This window comes from Eumetopias jubatus, unplaced genomic scaffold (assembly GCF_037043125.1).
Source record: "Eumetopias jubatus isolate StellerSeaLion01/CBP00866 unplaced genomic scaffold, mEumJub1_p1.0 scaffold_4, whole genome shotgun sequence".
NCBI classification, from domain to species: Eukaryota; Metazoa; Chordata; class Mammalia; order Carnivora; family Otariidae; genus Eumetopias; species Eumetopias jubatus.
The window spans coordinates 95,483,418-95,501,042 of NW_028274810.1; the positions used below are offsets into that span (position 1 = coordinate 95,483,418).

The following is a 17,625-nucleotide window of genomic DNA, read 5'->3' on the forward strand; positions in this document are numbered from 1 at the left end:
TTCGTCGGCCCTGCTGTGGCCCCAGCCGGCCCTCCTCTAACAGAGACTCCTTTGCCTGCAGCCCAGGTGCACCTGGACAGGTCTGTGCTCCACCAATCCACATCCTGGGCGCCCGCCCCCTCTCCGTCGGGGTTTACCCTGGGCCATTAAGAATGTCCTTGACAAACCACCCAGAACTGCCCAGGCCGGTTGAGCCACGCAGGCCAGAACAGCCAGGTTGAGCCACGTAGGCCAGAACAGCCAAGGGGGACCAGGAGCTGAGCTCCCTAGAACCCAGGAGAGCCACGCAGAGGGTGGCGCTCGATACGCTGCGGGCTCCCTACTGCAGCCTGGGGGACACGGGGGGGGGGGGGGCGGAGGAGAAGCTCCTGCACACAGCAGCACCGTGAGGGGTCCTCTGCAGGGGCTGGATTCTCAGAGCTGGACACGGAAACGGTTTGAGGAAGCAGAGAAGGGAGAGGGAAGAAAGCCGACGGAGCTGGAGGAAGAGCTTGGGCAAAGGCGAGGGGCCCCATCACTACCGCACCCTCACTGTGGGCCAGGCACTGTGCTCAGCCATCCCCAGAATCAGTGAGTGCTCACAGAAACCCGACGAGGTGGGAGGTACTATCCCATGTTAAAGAAATTGGAGTCTCTGAGGGGTGACGCTGCTCCAAGGTCACAGAGACCGAGGGGCAGAGCCGGAATTCCCAGCCAGGTTTGCCAGTCCCCAAAGCCTGCACACGGCTCCGCCACCCACCTTGCTCAGGGGTGGGGAGGAGACCGACAAGCCAGAGCAGGGGCGGTGATGTGGGGCCCCCGCAGGCCTCTGAGGCCTGGGGAGGAACTTGAACTTGATCCTCAGGTCCAGACCCTCTAGCCTCAGAGAACTACCCCTCAAACCAGAGTGCTTCCCAGTCTATGCCACAGATGATCCTGCCCCAGCAGAGGGTAGGAATGAGGACATGAGGGAGAGGGAACGAGCACGGGTTATGTGCCAGCCACACGCCGGGCCCTTTATGTCTGCAACACAGTCCATCCTCCCGCATCCTTGTGAGTCAAGGGCAGCATCACCATTTGGCAGATGATAGTGGATCAGAGAGGTGTAGTGACTCCTCTAAAGTCACACAGCAGAGGCTGAACCCAGACCTAGACTGTCTGGCTTTTCCCCTCCCCAGAGCTCCTCCAGCCCCTGTGGCTTTCATCAGTCAGGACAAGGGTTTGGTCACAAAGCAGAGGATTTGGGTCTGATGTCACTTTTGGGAAGATTTGGGCAAGAGATTTGGGATAACTGCTCTGTCTCCCTTCCCCAGACAAATCTCCTTTCTGAAAATCATGATGGCCCTTCAGGGACTTGTTAAAACCCTGGGACCCTGAGCCACCCTCTGCCCCTGGATGCCTGGCCACATCCATCCAAAATAGGAGCGTGTGTGTGTGTGTGTGTGTGTGTGTGTGTGTGTGTGTGTGTGTGTGGTGGGAGGCGGGACGGGGCTTGCAGCTCTGCACGGGCTGGGCCCACTGTCACCTTGCCACACCCACCTGGTGACTTTGTACAGGAACAGGATACCTGGCTGCCCTGTTGACATCCCAAACCCCAGTATAAGCCCACAGCCGGCATCAGCTGCCCAGCAGGTGCTGCACGTCCACACCCTCACCTCCCAGCCCTGGGAACACCAGGAAACTGGGGAGAGGGCAGCAGAGTCCCTCCCGAAGCCACTTTCCTGCATCAAGCCCCAGCAGCCGTGGAGGGTAAGAGCAGGCTGGATGCTAGAACAGCTCTGTCACCGCAACAGGTCCCCCACCACTCAGAACCTTGGTGTCCTCTTCTGTCCCCTAAGGAGAGCTGGGGAGTCATGCACGCATTCCTCATTCATCATGACTCCCCCAGAGCCTAGAACAGGGCCCCGCACAGAGCAGGTGTTCTGTAAGTATCTGCTGAGTGATGAGCAGTTTCCAAATGCTGGCCTGCGGGCTGGCCGTGTGGGGAGCTGACGGGGACAGATACCTGCTCGCTTCCCAAGACCGTAAATCAGAATCTTGGGGTGCAGAGGGAAGAGTCTGTGTGTGTTAAAAGTTCTCCCAGGTGATTGGGATAAAAGGCATTGGATCATCTCGGAAGTTCCTTCTACCCCTGCGATCTGGAGGGACAGCATGCCCAGAGACAGGGGAATGGCCTTGATGACCTTTTGAGGTCCCTCCTGGCCACTGAAGTCTGTAGATCCAGTACATTTACGGGCGATGCCTCAGGGATAGGAGGAAGGGGAGGAGGAACGGTGGGCGGAGGTGGGTAACGGGATCTGACGTCCAGGAGCAGTGACTCAGGCCCTCAGCACCATGACAGTGTGTCTGCATTTAGCCACCAGCTCCTGTTTCCCTGGCGGGCAGGAGGCCTCTGGGCCCCCCCCCCACCCCCGCCCCCACCCTCTTTCCATCTTGCCTCGTGCTGGTCACTTCCTGGCAGCCCCACCGGAACCCCTCAGCCAGTATGGGTGACACGGGCCCAGCAGGAACCTCCACTAGAATGACAGACCCCTCTTGCTCCAGCCACCCCCCAGCTCCCAGCTCCACGTTGCCCCCACCCACGGACCACCAGCACCAGTGAGTACCTCTAGACAGAGTCCCATAAGGATGGTGTTCTGTGGGAGCCAGAGAAAAGAAAGACAGTCCCCACCTTCAGGAGCCCCCAATCTGACAGGGAGACAGGCGGACCCCTGCACCAGGGGAACCACCAGTCTGATGAGGGAGTGAGGACACGACAGAGAAGTCACAGACCCCGGAAGACATGTCAGAGCCAGGTGCTGGGGTGGGCCTCTGGGCAGTGGCCCCTGTGTGGCTGCAGCAATCACAGAGGCCTGCATGGGGGAGGAGGAATCAGAGCAGGTCTGGGCAGGAAGGGCAGGATTTGGAGAGAGGAACAGAAACCCCACACCGGGGCCTGGGCAGCGCCCACCGCCCAGAATAGCCTCTCCTGCTTCACCCCCTGGCTCCGCAGGATGTCAGTCCTGGCTCTGCTGAGCCGTGGGGGGCTAGAGAGGGGCTTCTGGGCCAGTCTGTCTCCATACACGTATGGTCAGGTCACCCCAGCCTCCTGGAGGGTTTTTTCTTTTTTTTTAAGATTTTATTTATTTATTTATTTGAGAGAGAGAGAGAGAGAATAAGCAGGGAGCAGGGGAGGGGCAGAGGGAGAAGCAGACTCCGCCCCCCCCCCCCCCGCCCCGAGTCTGAGCGGGGAGCCCGATGTGGGGCTCCATCCCAAGACCCTGGGATCATGGCCTGAACTGAAGGCAGCCGCTTAACGACTGAGACACCCAGGCGCCCCTCCTGGAGGGGCTCTGAATCAGACCCACCTGGGTCTGAATCCCAGCTCTGCCACTTACCCACATGCAAGGCCCGCCCCCTCGGTGAGGTTCCGCTTTCCCGCCTATAAAATGGGAACGACACCTCTTTCCCGAGCCGAGCTGTGTGGAGATCAAGTGGGGCGGTGCTGGAAAGCTCACAGCCAGGAGGCACTCCAGAATTCAGAGCTAGAATAGCGTCTTCTGGAATTCTCCTTTACCTCTCCCTGAAATCCCGCCTGCCAGAGTCCTGAGCATCTCTATTGAGCTGGAGGTCAAGCAGACAGTTCCCAGCAACATAACCTTCTAGACCTTTAAGGACACCTACCACTAAATTATCTGCCCCCCTCCCCTGAATCCTGGCCCAAACCCCACCCTGGCCAAGGGCTGCCAGCGTCCTCCCCTTGGGGCCCCCAAAATGTTCTGAGAGTGGGGGCAGGGCAAGCACAGAATCTGGGTCCCCGTGGGAGCGGGCAGGGGGACAGCTGCACATTCCCCACCCCCCCAGGGTGTCTCAGTCCTTCCTAAGAGATGGCTGTAAACATTATCTGCCCTGAGGGAAGGAGTCTCTCACCTCACGCAGGGGTCCAACAGGTGGAGGTCCTCCACCCACCCCTACCTTCTGATCTTGCATCTCCTGCTCTCCCCAGAGCCAGGTGCTTGGGCCGCCGCTGACCTGACTGCCCACCACCTAGATCCCCTCTTACCAAGGACTGGAACTTTGGGGGAGAGGGGACAGGAAACAGAAAACCCTATCCTCAAGAAGCTTGCAATCTGATGGCGGAGGCACAGTCCTAAACCCCCTCCCCCCCCGCCAGGCTGAAGCGGGAGACAGGACACAGAAACACCACACACACACACACACACACACACACACACACACACACACACACACACACACACACAAGGTCCTGTGGCGGGCACGGGGGGTCTGAGCGGCGAGAGGACAGGTTGCCCCCCGCCCCGCCGCTGCGGAGGCCCCGGGCTGGACTTATCGGCCTGGAATGCCGGGCTGTGAGCTCAGCCTGGGCCTGCGTGTGCTCGACTGTCAGCAGTGCAGCCTCACCAGCGAGGATTTCCAGCCCCCTCCGGGCCGAGGCAAGGCCTAAATTTAGCTGGGAGACAAGGGGCTGGCCCCAAGCCCAGGGACGGTCCAGCCTTATAAAGCGCCGGCAATCAGGGCCGGGCACACTCTCCCCCGAGCCTGCTGCCCACACGCTGTCCTGTCCCCCTGCCTGCCTGGCCAGGGCCCAGCCGCCGGCCCGTGGATGAGCCACAGGACCTCTTCCACCTTCAGAGCGGAGAGAAGCTTCCATTCCTCCTCGTCCTCGGCCTCCTCGGCCTCCTCGGCCTCCCGTGCCCTCCCAGCCCAGGACCCGCCCATGGAGAAAGCCCTGAGCATGTTTTCCGAGGATTTTGGCAGCTTCATGCGGCCCCACTCGGAGCCCCTGGCCTTCCCAGGCAAGTTGTTAGGGCTCGGAGGGGAGATGCACAGGGAGGGGACCCTTGCTCCAGGGCACCTGTGAACGTGGCCGCCCAGCTGCCCAGAACAGGTGCCGCCCAACTGGAGCCACGTGTGGCCACTAGGACAGATGATGTGGCCCCAAGAACGGGCCGGGCTCCAAGAACGGCTGGGGCCCCAGGGGTCAACTCTGATGCCAGTGGCCCCACAGGGCCTCTGGCCAGGTCCTCGTTGGAGCTCTGGAGGACTGGTTGGGGTTGAGGGGTGGGAGACATCCCCCAGCCTCCAGGCCTGGGTGGGCTGCCCCACACAGTGTCACTCAACCCACCACAGAAAAGGTGGGCTGCAGGAGGTGAGGGGAGGAGGGCAGGGGGGTTAGGGACAACAGCTGAGGGGGAGTCAGGCCTGGGGGCCTGCCCCTTTCCCCAAGAGGAGCCAGAAACCCGGGCTCTAGAGGCAGGCCTGCCCGGGGCTCAGCTCACAGCAGCCTTCCCCCTATAGCCCGTCCCGGGGGGCCGGGCAACATCAAGACCCTCGGGGATGCCTACGAGTTTGCAGTGGACGTGAGTGACTTCTCACCTGAAGACATCATTGTCACCACCTCCAACAACCACATCGAGGTGCGGGCTGAGAAGGTGAGCCTGCCCATCCTGCCCGGCTCCACATCTGTACCCTCCGCCCAGTGTCCCCACTGCCATGCCGGGACCCCAGACCCTGACTCGTGCCCCCCACAACCTCCCAGGGCAAACTGGAGACCTGGCTCCTATTGCTTGTAGGCAGAGGCGCCCCCCAGCCCCCACCACTGCCTCTCCCTGCCCCAAGGCGTTGAGATCCTTTGTTCAGGAGCCAAAGGGCAGCTGAGGGAGTCACAGGGGAATGGGAGAGGGCTGGAGGGATGCAGGCAGGGGGCACCTGAGGAGGTGAGGCGAGGGGGGAGCCCAGAGGATGCAGATGGTAGCTGAGTGGGGACAGCTTTTCTGGCAGGCACGTGGGTAGGTGGGGGGGCTCCCCTGGGGAGCTGGGGGGAAGAGTTCCCCCACGTGACACCCTTCAAGCCCCTCTTTCCTCCCCCCACCCGGAGGTTCAGCCCCCATCCTGGGATCCTTGAACGGGGCTCCAGGCTGGGCAGAGGCCCTGCCGTTCAGGGTCAGATGCACTCCACACCCCACAGTCCTTGCACCCGTGGGTCTCAGGGTCACTGGGTCACTAGGGTCTCGGAGTCCCAGTTCCCAGGAGGCCTCTACTGGGGAGGAGGGTGTGGCCTGGCCTGACCAAGGGTGCTGCCCCCAGAGGGTCTGCCCAAGTCTTCCTGCGGATCCTCCAAGGCCTGGCTTCCTCTGCTGAGCACGGGAGGCTTGCTGCCCCGGGACCTCTACCAGAGAAGCCGAGGACTGTGGGCACCAGGACCAGCGGGCAGCACGTGCCAGCCTGCATCCCCCCCCCACCCCAGTGACTCAGCCACCCCAGGCTCCTCTGGACACTGCGTGCGGGCCAAGCCATGGGGGGAGGGGCAGCCCATCCGCTGGGCTGCTGACACCCCATGTGTCTGGGCCTCCCCGAGGGCAGGGCCCTGCTCCCCCCTGCTGCTCAGGCTGTCTTCTCTTTGCTGCTCGGGAGCTCCTCCCTCTCTGAGCTAGCCAACACCACACCCGCACCCCCCCCCCCCCGTGGAAGCACTGGGGCTCCTCTGAGCCCCTCTGTCGCTGTCCCCACCACTGCCACTGGGCCAGCCCCTCAGCACGGGCGCGTGGGGGCCTGGCTGGCGTGACACAAGGGAGAAGGGACGGCGGCTTGACCCCAGCGGGACGGGGGCGGGCACCCTGCGCTGACCCATCGTCACCCCTCCCCAGCTGGCAGCTGACGGCACGGTCATGAACACCTTCGCTCACAAGTGTCAGCTGCCCGAGGACGTGGACCCCACCTCGGTGACCTCCGCCCTGAGGGAGGACGGCAGCCTCACCGTCCGGGCCCGGCGCCACCCGCACACGGAGCACGGCCAGCAGACCTTCCGGACCGAGATCAAAATCTGAGGGCCTCCCTGTCCCGGGCCCCTCCCGCTCCCCCCTTCTCCCCACACTGGCCTGCCAGAGAAGTTTGCCTCACCCCTCATGACAGCTTGCAGCACTTCCCAGCTCAAGCTCCAGGCCCTGAGGTGGCTCATCCCCCCTAAACTGAGGCCTTCTGCTCCCCAGGGCAGGCCAGGGAAACTTTTGCCTCACCTACGGCCCCCAAGATTCCAGATGTGGCCTCTTTCACTGAATCCGGGATAAAGGGATTGAGATGGGAAAGGAAGCTCCCAGAGAACCCACTTTGGGGAAAGGGACTGCGACAGGCAGGATCTCCAGGCAAATAATCTGCAGGACAGACAGACAGACAAACCCTTTGATCTCTGGAGTCTCTGCAGGGCAGGGGTGGAGGGGACAGAGACCTGGGACCCCCTTGACCGAGGGGAGTGGGGGGGAGGCAGAGGCGCTCATCCAAGTGGAACTGCACAGGGAAGCCAGAGGGGACAGCCCCGGCAGGGAACCTCCTCTCTGCCACACCCCAAGCCCCAAGCCCCAAGCCCCAAGCCCCAAGCCCCAAGCCAGGCTGCCTGCCTACCTGGTGCCCCCACCAGCCTGCTGTGCCGGGGCGGGGCCACACAATGTCTGTATATAGATGGGGTTCTTCCAATACACCTGGTTCGTGATAAACTGTACAGCACCCCTGACCCCCACCTCCCCCCCCCGCTTGTGTCCCCAGGCAAGGCCTCACTGAGCGGTGGGGCTGGTCCTTCCTCCCACCCCGAGACCAGGGCTCCTGTGGCTGCCTCCCCTGCAGATAGGTCACCCAGCTGAGGTGGGAGAGACAGCATGGATGGGGCCTTAGGTCTTCAAGGTTGGACCCCTTGAAGTTTCTTGTCAACCTTCCCCTGTGGCCAGTCACCTCCCCCATCCTGCCCCCTCTTTAATCGGTGAATCTATAGGCTTGGTGTGTGTATATACCACACACACATGCCCATGGTCACATCCTTCAAATACTGAACAATACCATTAGCTGAGGCTGAATTCAGCATATTCGAAAATCAGATTTTATAATCTCTATTTTTATCAGTGGGGAAACTGAGTCCCTGAGCAGTTGAAAGCCCGGCTCATTCATTAAAGGCTGGATTTGAACCCAGGCTGTGAAAGCTGCCCTCAAGCGGACCCCCTCCCCTCTGAGCACCGGGGAGTAGTTCCCCTCCTTCTGCCTCTTGTGGCCTCTGCCTCCTGCCCCACATCTTCGTGCTGAAGAGTGCCCGGATTGTGGGAAGAGCCCCCAACCCAGTTCCCTCCTAGTCTCCAGTCCAGGGCAGGGCACCTCCAGGGAGGTCATCCTTCATCCTAGGGAGCCTCAGATACCCCCAGTGACACTGGCTCAGTCTCCAACATACAGAAGCAGGGGTGGGGGGGGAAGGGGTGGTTCACAGTAGTTGAGGCCCCCTGGGGGCAGGAGGGAAGGCCAGCTTCTCCCTTCTGCACCTCTTGGTCAGTGTTCTTTAGGGTGGCCTGTCACCCCTGCCATTCTGGGGCCCTTAGGGGATGGCTGGTGGGGGAGAGGGGGCATGGGAAGACCCTAGCATTGTACCGTGCACACACAATAAACAACACAGACTTCTGGAGATCACCTGCCTGAAGTTCTCAAACTTGGGATGTGGCTGGAGGCAGCCAGGGGGAGAAACCCCAGAATAAACTGACATGCCTTCCTTGAGATTTGGGGCCAGGGGTGGCAGCTCAAGTACATTTCCAGGACCTCCCAGAAATGTGGGTGTCATTTGGCTTTCTCCCTCGGCACCAAGACCCACCTGAGCAGGAACCCCAGAATCATTTCCCTGAAAAACCTTGCAGTGCCTTCTCTTCCAACTGCCAGGCACTGTCCCAGGCACAGGGACACCAAAGGCGGGCCAGCTGTCCTGCGTCACCTGCCCTCCTGAAGCCCAGCTTCTGTGAGGGCCAGACCGGCCGAGTGACTGGCTCAGGGTCGCACAGACCCAGCGGCAGGGCAGGGCTGGACCCTGGCTGGAGGGCTGGCTGGTTCGGGGAGTCTCGGTGCGCTCTGGAGGGACCCCACCCCACCCCCAACACCACGAGGCGCCACTGAAACCCGAGCGCCAGGCGCTCCACAGCGCAGCGCGGGCTGCGGGCGGGAGTAGGGGAGCAGAGGGGAAGAGGGGGCGCGGTATTTCCAGCCTCCGTGACTCACTGATTCCACTGGGCTATTTGCAGCCCCGAAACTCATCGGCGCGGGGCTTGGGGGTGGAGCCGGGCCAGCTTCCCTGTCTCCCTCAACCCCATCCAGGGTCAGGCTCACCTTGGCTTCCCGATCCCCTGGGTCGCGAAGGGGTCGGGGGCTGGGCGGCGGGCAGCCCCCAGCTGGGAAAAGGGGCAGCTCCCCCCACATGGCCGGTGGGGCCCAATACACCCACCCCCCGGCCCCAGCAGCTCTCTCCCCAGACCGAGGTTTGGGGAGATGAAAGATTTCCCGGGGGACAGAGCAGAAGCTGTGTCTGAGAGAGCCCTCCCACCAAGGTGACCCTGCGGAGGAGGAGGGAGGGGAGATGGAGACGGCAGGCCCTCTTTCATCGGCTCCGCCCCCTGGGCGCCTGGGCTGGCTCTGGCGCTTTGTCTCCCCCGGCCCCCCACCCTTTCCAGGCTAAATATAGGTTTGGCTGCCGGCCGTGCGCCCCACCCCCACCCCCACCCCGTGAAGAATAATTTTAGCAGCCCCATTCATTGAGCGCCTAGTGTGTGCCAAGCATACTGCTCATCCCCGCAATAATTCTGCAAAGTAGATACCAAGGAGGTTCAGAGAGGTCAAGCAACTGGCCCAAGGTCACCCAGCTTGGAAGTGGCATGGCTGGGATTTGAATCCTTGTCTATGACTCTAGAAAGTTCTCTGCTGAGTCTAGAAAGCCCAAATCAATCCCTCCTCCTCCCCCTCCCCCCACAACATCATCCGAGGGTTAAGTCAACTCCCCTGCCCCTATCCTGGCATCCTGTACAGGGAATGCAAACTTGTACATCTTATATAGCTTTTGGAGTGGGCCTGGGCAGGAGGGCAGGGGAAGTTGGAAAGATGCAGCCTTCCAGGGCTGGAGACCTGAGAGTACGTCCAGGTCAGGTGATGCCAGAGACCCCGAATGGTGCCAAGGACCTAGAAAGTTCCCTCTCGTTCAGGTCCAAAGCCACCTCCTCCAGAAAGCCTTCTAGAGCTACCAGCTCAGGGGCACAGACAACCCCAAAGAAGCCTAGGCCCAAACTTTGTGTTCAAAAGAAACTGAAACTCAGATGACAGGGGTGCTTGCCTGTGGGTGAGGGCAGACCCTGAGGCCCACTCACTTGGTTGGCCAGCCCTGTCCCCTTAGGGAGTCACTCCAAACTCCTCTTGGTGTGGTGGGGAAACTGAGGCCCAGGGAGGGCTAGAGCCTTGCCCAGGGTCACACAGAAGTTGGTGGCAGAGGTGAGATGAAGACCCGGGCCTCCAGAACCTCAGGCCGGGGCAGGTATTCCAGACCAACCCCCCTCATGCCCATTGGCCACGTTTCCATGGCCCAGAGGCAACTCCCACCTCCCACAGCGGGCCACCCAGCCCCCCTTCCCTGCAGTGTCCTCTGATCTGAGTTCTGCGGTAGCAGAAGATGCCTTCTTCTGCCCTCTTGCTCCCAAGCCTGGCATGGGAAGGGAGCTAAGTGCGTGTTTGTAGGGTGTTTTGAAAAGCTAGCAAGCCTCAGTAAATAGTGGAGGGTCAGCACAGACTCTGGAGCTATACCCCCTGGGTTCGAATCTTGGCTCTCTCTGCTGCTTCTGAGCTGCGCGACGCTGAGTAAGTAACATAACCCCTCTGTGCCTCAGTTGGCCCATCTGTAAGTGGTGCTGATGGAATCCATTGCCAGGGTTGTTTTGCGATGCGTGTAAAGGGCTTGGCACGTGGTAGCTGACTGGAGCTCACGTATGCCATGCTCTGAAAATGCCCAGTAGGGCTCAGCTACTGTGACTTCGTTTAGATTTGGATCCCAACATCCCCAGCTTCACCCACGCTGTCTGTGGCTCCCTCGAGGCCAAGACTCAGGCCGGAGAGGCAGGAAAGCTGCCCTGGTGGCTGCTGTCTCCTCTCCATGAAAGGCAGGTAAGGGCAGAGCTACAAGGTACCCTGGCCGGCTCAGGCGATCCCGTCTGGGCCCTGGAGGTGGAGGTGGGGGGAGAGAAGCCTCTGGAAGCTTTAGTTTCCTTCATCCCATAAACAAAGATCAGGCACCATCCTCCCAGGGCTGCTATGAGGAACCAGAGAGAGATGCTGTTTTAGTATAAGCTCAATAAATGCTAAACTCTTGTTAAAATTGTGCTTGTTTTCTGAACAAGGAAAGCCAAGCTTCTACCCACGGGGCGCTGCCCTCAAACAGCAGAGGGTCCTGAGGGGCATAGTGCCTGAAGTCTGCAGGGACGGTGCCCGAGGCAGGAGCCTCGCACAGAGGAGGGAGTGATATTTACAGTCAGCACAGTTGGGCTGCCCACACCCGGCCTGGGGCTCACGGTGACCAGCCAGCTGGGCCAGTCCCCAGCTCTGAGGCCCTCCACAGCCTGGACCTGGGGACAATCTTTTATGGGAGTCTGGGGGCTACTAGACTGGGTGTGGGACCTCTGGGCACAAAGCAGGGCTGCGGGCCCTAGGAGCCCCAGAGGAGAGAGGACAAGACAGCAAATCTGTACTTTCCTTCCATCCTTCCTTGTCCTTCCCTCCCTCCCCTCCTTTTTCTAAAATGTAATTTATTTATTTATTTTTGTAAAGATTTATTTAGGGGCTCCTGGGTGGCTCAGTCGGTTGTGTCTGCCTTCAGCTTGGGTCCTGATCTCAGGGTCCTGGGATCGAGTCCCTCATCGGGCTCCCAGCTCAGTGAGGATCTGCTTCTCCCTTTGCCCCTCCCCCCCCCGCTCGTGTGCACTCTCTCTCTCAAATTAAAAAAATCTTAAAAAAATAGACTTATTTATTTATTTTGCAGGGGGGAGAGAGAGAGAGAGAATGAGACGGGTAGAGGCAGAGGGAGAGGGAGAGAGAATCCCAAGCAGACTCCCTGCTCAAAGCAGATCTGGAGCTCGGTCTCACACCCCTGAGATCATGACCTGAGCCGAAACCAAGAACTGGATGCTCAACCGACTGAGCCACCCAGGCGCCCATCTCCCCTCCTTTTCACACAATTCTCAACCACCACCTATCATGTATAGACATTTTCAGGCAGTGGGGACACAGTCCTGATGAAGCATGTCTACCAAGCTGGAAACACATTCACTTACTCACATTTTAACTCACTGGTTCAATAAAGTCTTTCATTTGTTTATTGATTCACTCCCTCAACAGAATTTTGTTGAGTTCCTTCAGTATGGATGGTAGGCAAAGCTCTGAAGTCAAACTACCTTAATTTCAACGCTGGTTCTGCCACTTGCTAGCTGTGTGACCTTGGGCCAGTTGCTTTCCCTATCTGAGCCCCAGTTTCCACATCTGTAAAATGGGATAGTGCCTCACAGGATTGTGGGTAGAGAGACTAACTGAGCTCTCTCCTCCACCTGTGAGTTCCATCTCAATGAGGGCCCTGCTCACCTGTTTAGCCCCACACATCCTCTGCACACCGTCAGGCCCTAGGCTGGGTCCTCATAAAACCATTTGCCCATTGAACAAATGTGAACACAGTGCCAACCACATGGCTCAGGGTCATGATGCCGTGGCTTACAGGTGTGTAGTCACGCTGCCTGGGGTTTGGATTTGGGCTCCGCCTCTTTCCTCATCTGCAAAATGGCAGTAAAAATCATACCCATCTCTCTGGTCTGGTATGAGAGGAACAGAGGGGGTGTGTGGTGCATATGAAAATATACATAGTCATGGGGCACCTGGCTGGCTCTGTCAGAGAGCAGGCAACTCTTGATCTCAGGATTGTAAGTTCGAGCCCCATGCTGGGTGTAGAGTACTAAAAAATAAATAAATTTAAAAAAATTTATATTTATATACACACACACACATATATACATATAGTCATTATCGGGACGAAGAGGGTGTTTGTTAGAATGAAGTTTGCTTCTGGAAACATGGACCCCACTGGGTGGCCGGCCCAGGACTCTGGCCCCTTGCCCAGCGGTTGCCTACCCTCCCGGCTGGCCCGGACACGGTGCCCTCCAGTCTGATGATAGGGCGACACCTGCTGTTACAAAGCTGGACGTGCAGCCACAGGCCCACCCTCTTCCTTGAGGGCCTCCAACTCCCTTTGCAGCTGCGTCTTTGGGCTCTTCCAGTCCAGGGATTCTCAACCGGCGGGGTGGGGGGGTGGTGGTGGTGGTGCAGATATCATCCAGATTACTCTATCACTACCTCTCTAGACCAAGTTGCCACCCCTCTTTGTCTGGATTAGGGCGCAGCCTCCTAAGCTTCCCACCCCCCTCCTGCGCCCCCACCCATGACTTCTGGTCCCAGCACAAGAGCTAGGGAAAGTTTTGTTTTGTTTTTAAGTAGGCTCTATGCCCACCTGGGGCTTGAACTCACGACCCCAAGATCAAGAGTCACATGCTCAGGGCGCTCAGCTGGCTCAGTAGAAAGAACATACAACTCTTGATCTCGGGGTCTTGAGTTTAAGCCCTGCAATGGTTGTGGAGATTACTTAAATAAATAAACAAATAAAGAAATAAATTTTTAAAAAAGTCACAAGCTCTACCCACTGAGCCAGCCAGGCGCCCCCTGCAGGAACTTTTTTTAAAGGTAGGTCTGGGCATGTCACTTCTCACAATTTCCAACAGAACTTATCTTAGAATAAAATCTAAAGGCCTCACATGATGAGGTCCCTGCCACTCCTCTGGCCACTGTTCCGTGTGCACATGCATGCGTTGTCTTCCTCCAACCGGAGAATAAGCTCCTTTAGGGCAGGGCCTTGTCTGTCTTATCACTGCTCCAGCTGAGGGTCTAGCCCAGAGCCTGTCACACAGTGGGTGCCAAATAAATACTGAGTGAATGAATGAATACTCCAGCCAGACTGAATGATGCTGATCCTTCTTCCTGGAACACTCCCCACCCCTGTTCCCTTGCCTTTGCGTGGCTCATTCACTGGTCACACCTTAGTCTAGACATCACTTCCTACGGGAAGCCCTCCCTGATCTCCTCTCCCCAGAGTGGGCTGGACACCCTCCTCCAGCCCCAGCATTATTCTGTACGCCCTTACTGTTGCACTTATCAGATGCTCTGGTAAGCATCAGGCTCACCAAGCTGTGAGCTCCCGGAGGACTGAGTTATGGCTGTTCTCTCTGGATCCCCTCTGCCTAGGAGAGATTCTGCTGGGACGAGAAGCCACTGGCCCTAGGATTGGGAGCAACCTGAGCACCAGGCTTGCCTGGGGTCTGATTGAATCTGTACCAGTCTGGGGCACCTGAGAGCATCCCTCAGCTCCGTGTACCTCAGTTCCCTAATCTGAGCTTCCTCACCCAGGCACATCCTCACAGATGTCTCTTCCCTGGGCACAGAGCAAACGGCCAACCTTAGCTACTAGGGTTTGTAGGAAACTAGTTGAATAGTCATCGAATAAATACGTGAACATTCGGCAATTTTGGTTTTTAGAGAGGGAATGGGGCAGAGGCAGAGGGAGAGAGAGAATCTGAAGCGGACTCCCCACTGAGCATGGAGTCCGAAGACACAGGACTCGATCTCAAGACCCTGAGATCACAACCTGAACCGAAATCAAGACTCAGACACTTAACTGACTCAGCCACCCAGGCGCTCCGAACATTCAGCAATTTTAACGAGAAAGCCTTGAGACACCCTTCCTCGGCTGAGTTGATTTAGCATTCCGCACAACACCGTGCCTCTCAGATCTACACACACCCTCACACGCACGCCAGTGACCCCACTTCCCGCTGGGTAACATGACTGCCCCGTGAGGCAGGGACCACCTTGTCTCCCTAGGGGTGCATGAGCCTGGTATGCAGTAGCTGCTCAGGAAATAAGAGCTCTTATTTGTATCTGTTCAAACATGATTCTCCATTACCTTTCTGAGCACACACCGCCCCCCCCCCCCCCCCCGCCACGCCAGGCCCTCTTGAGAAGCAATTCCCCTTATTTCCTATTTTGGATCTCCAGGCCCCACCTGGGCCCCCGGAATTTCCCCACCCCGTGTCCAGACCTCCCAGGGACCCACACACTTGCACAAAAGCGAGGATGGCAGCAGACAACTCGCTGACCCTGCCCGTTGCACTGGGCCATCCTCACCGCGCTCGGGGTTGGCCCCTGATTTTCACAGTGCTGGCTCCTTCTCGTCTTCGAGATCATACTTTATTACCCACTCAGAGGCCTTTCCCACCCACCATATCAGAAAAGCTCTTGGCCCCGCATTATCCCCCCATCCCGGCACCCCATTTCAGTTCCTACACGGCACTCATTCCATCTTTGTTCAAAATCATCTTTATTTATTTGTTTGCTTATTTAACCCTTCCCCTCACCCCCACCCACCGCCCCGAGGATAAGCTCCAAGAATGTTGTGGTGTCTTCCCTAGTACTTTGCAGAGCCTGGAATGCAGAAGATGCTCCATTAGGATTTGCTGTAGGAATGAATTGGTCTCTTTCCATGCGTAGGTGCCTTATCCTGCTTCTAGTGAAAGGTGAACAAAGATAAGGAGGAGGAAGGAGGAGACCTTTGAGTGTGTACTTGGTGGCTGTTTCATATGTCCTTGATCTGATCCAATGCTCTTCCTTGGCTCGGGCACAAAGACTTCTGCTTGGTGGGGAAAGAGGGCTGGGCTTTGGGAACTGCAGCCACCCCCACCCCCCACCCCGACCCTGAGCTCTCGAGCCTGCTGTGCCAACCCCCTCCTCCAGGGCCAGGCTCTTCCAGTTACTCTGCCTGCCCACAGACACAGGAGGAGAGGGCTTTGAGCGAGCCGATGACCGTGCCCCAAGCTGAAGATCTTGAGGGCACAGTCTTCAAGGGGTTCCCCTTGGCTTCAGGAGCCTCCTGGGGGACCCGTGGACCGACTGGGGAGGAAACCGGGGCCACCGTCCCTCTGCGGGGTGGCAGGGTCCCCCCGGCGTGGGCCAGGTGTCCCCCACCCAGAGGGGCCTCCTGAGTCAGGTGGGGCCGGTTTTCTCCACAGAACAAGATATAGGTCTTCATTGGAGGAGTGACAGGTCCTAGATGGGGACCTGGGGCTCGGGGCGGCACCGGGGGTGCCACCAGGGAGAGCTGTTTGCCACGAGCACAGTCGATGACAAAAGTGAGGTGAGTGGTGGGGATGGCCTTCTGATGGCAGGCCGGCTTCCCACCTGGAAGGAAGGAGAAGACCAAAGGTTTGCATTAGCACAGTCGAGTGTGGTTTCATTCACTCACTTCTTCCTTCCCTCCACGAGGGTCTCACTGCCCAATTGGCTGACACACAAAGACCAGAAGAGTGGGGTCTAAGAGCATGGATTTCAGCATCAGGGAGACATGAGTTGAAATCCTGGCTTTCGGGGCGCCTGGGTGGCTCAGTCGTTAAGCGTCTGCCTTCAGCTCGGGTTGGGATCCCGGAGTCCTGGGATCGAGCCCCGCATCAGGCTCCCTGCTCTGCGGGAAGCCTGCTTGTCCCTCTCCCACTCCCCCTGCTTGTGTTCCCTCTCTCGCTGTGTCTCTCTCCATCAAATAAATAAATAAAATCTTAAAAAAAATTTAAATTGAAATTCTTATTTAAAAAAAAGAAATCCTGGCTTTCCCCTACTCAGCCATCTGCCTTCTGGAGCAGAGCCCCGGGCATTCCCCTGCAGACTCTGGTGCGCCGGTGGGGTGAGGGGTGAGGCTCTGCATTGTTAACAAGCTCCCAGGGAATGCCCGTGCTGCTGGTCCACGGACACACTGCTGAAGTAATGAGGTCCTCGAACAAGAGGAAGGTCCTGCCACCTTTTACAGATGAGGAAACTGAGGCCCGGCTTGTGCAAATGGTGGTCCTCAGGGAGCACCATGCTGCTCTCCCCTCCCCCCACAACCTCGTCCCTAGCTTTGGAGCCCACCGGTAGTGCCCGGGGCACTGTCTGTCCTGGGCATCCCTGCAGTCTTACTTTTGTACACTCCCGACCTAGCTCAGGGAGAAGCCATGAGCCAATCGATCGACTTATCAATGAAGTGGCTCCATGTGAATCCAGAGCCTGGACCCTCAAACAGTGAACTTCTTGAGTTACCCAGATAGCAAATTCTCTTCACTGTGGGCTCTTCCTCAAGACACAGGCTCGGAAGGAAGCTCGTGTTCTGGTAGGTTTGTTAACACAGGGAATCAGTGAAGCCCACCACCCATGTCTTGAGAATCCCAGCGGCTCCAGGGAGGGTGTGTGCCCTCCCCAGGCCCACCTCGGCTGGTCTTTCTGCGGTGCTGAGGCCCCTCTGCCACCCCTTACCCGAGCTGGTCTCCAGATCTGTCTCAAGGCCCATGACTCTGGGGCTGGCCTGTTGGTCGCTGGGGTCTTCCGAGGGAGGGGGTCACTGCTGCTGCCACAGTGGAGAACTTCTAGCTCTGGGAGGAGGAGAACTTCTCAGCAGCCTCTTCCAGGATGTAGCTCCCCACCCAAGGACCAGATCTTTTATATTCACCGGACCAGATCCGGATCTGCTGAGTGAATTCCACCAGGAGCCACAGGAACTGGCCTGGGGCAGCTAGCGGATTGCTTTGATCCACAGGGTTATGTCAACAGAATTGTTGTCAGGTCACTGGGAGGCTGTTCTACCAAACAGACCCATTTCTTTCCACTCCAGCCGTTTCCTACCTGTCCTTTGCCTTAGCCTGTCCAGACTTCAACAAGAAAATGGATTTCTCAAAGTCCTGGATGCTGGGAAGTCCAAAT

General features: G+C 58.3%; 2 protein-coding genes across 9 annotated transcripts; one reads left to right on the forward strand and one right to left on the reverse strand.

Annotated features, from left to right (window-relative positions):
- Positions 1–4,582: 4,582 nt before the first annotated feature.
- Positions 4,583–6,806, forward strand: HSPB7 (heat shock protein family B (small) member 7). Of its 8 annotated transcripts, none has more exons than XM_088023047.1 (3): positions 4,583–4,782; positions 5,264–5,411; positions 6,627–6,806. In XM_088023047.1, the coding sequence occupies exons 1-3, from the start codon at positions 4,583–4,585 to the stop codon at positions 6,804–6,806; spliced, it is 528 nt and encodes a 175-aa protein (XP_087879173.1). The 8 variants fall into 8 exon arrangements, with proteins under 8 accessions (XP_087879173.1, XP_027964330.1, XP_027964329.1 ...); XM_028108529.2 differs by having other exon boundaries at positions 4,583–4,779; positions 5,261–5,411; XM_028108528.2 differs by having other exon boundaries at positions 4,583–4,775; positions 5,254–5,411.
- Positions 6,807–15,652: 8,846 nt separating this feature from the next.
- SRARP (steroid receptor associated and regulated protein) lies at positions 15,653–17,257 on the reverse strand (the record flags this gene model as incomplete). Its single annotated transcript, XM_028108221.2, has 2 exons — positions 15,653–16,080; positions 17,182–17,257. Coding segments are annotated over 2 exons (504 nt in total), but the record flags the coding sequence as incomplete, so codon positions are not given.
- Between the last annotated feature and the right edge of the window lie 368 nt (positions 17,258–17,625).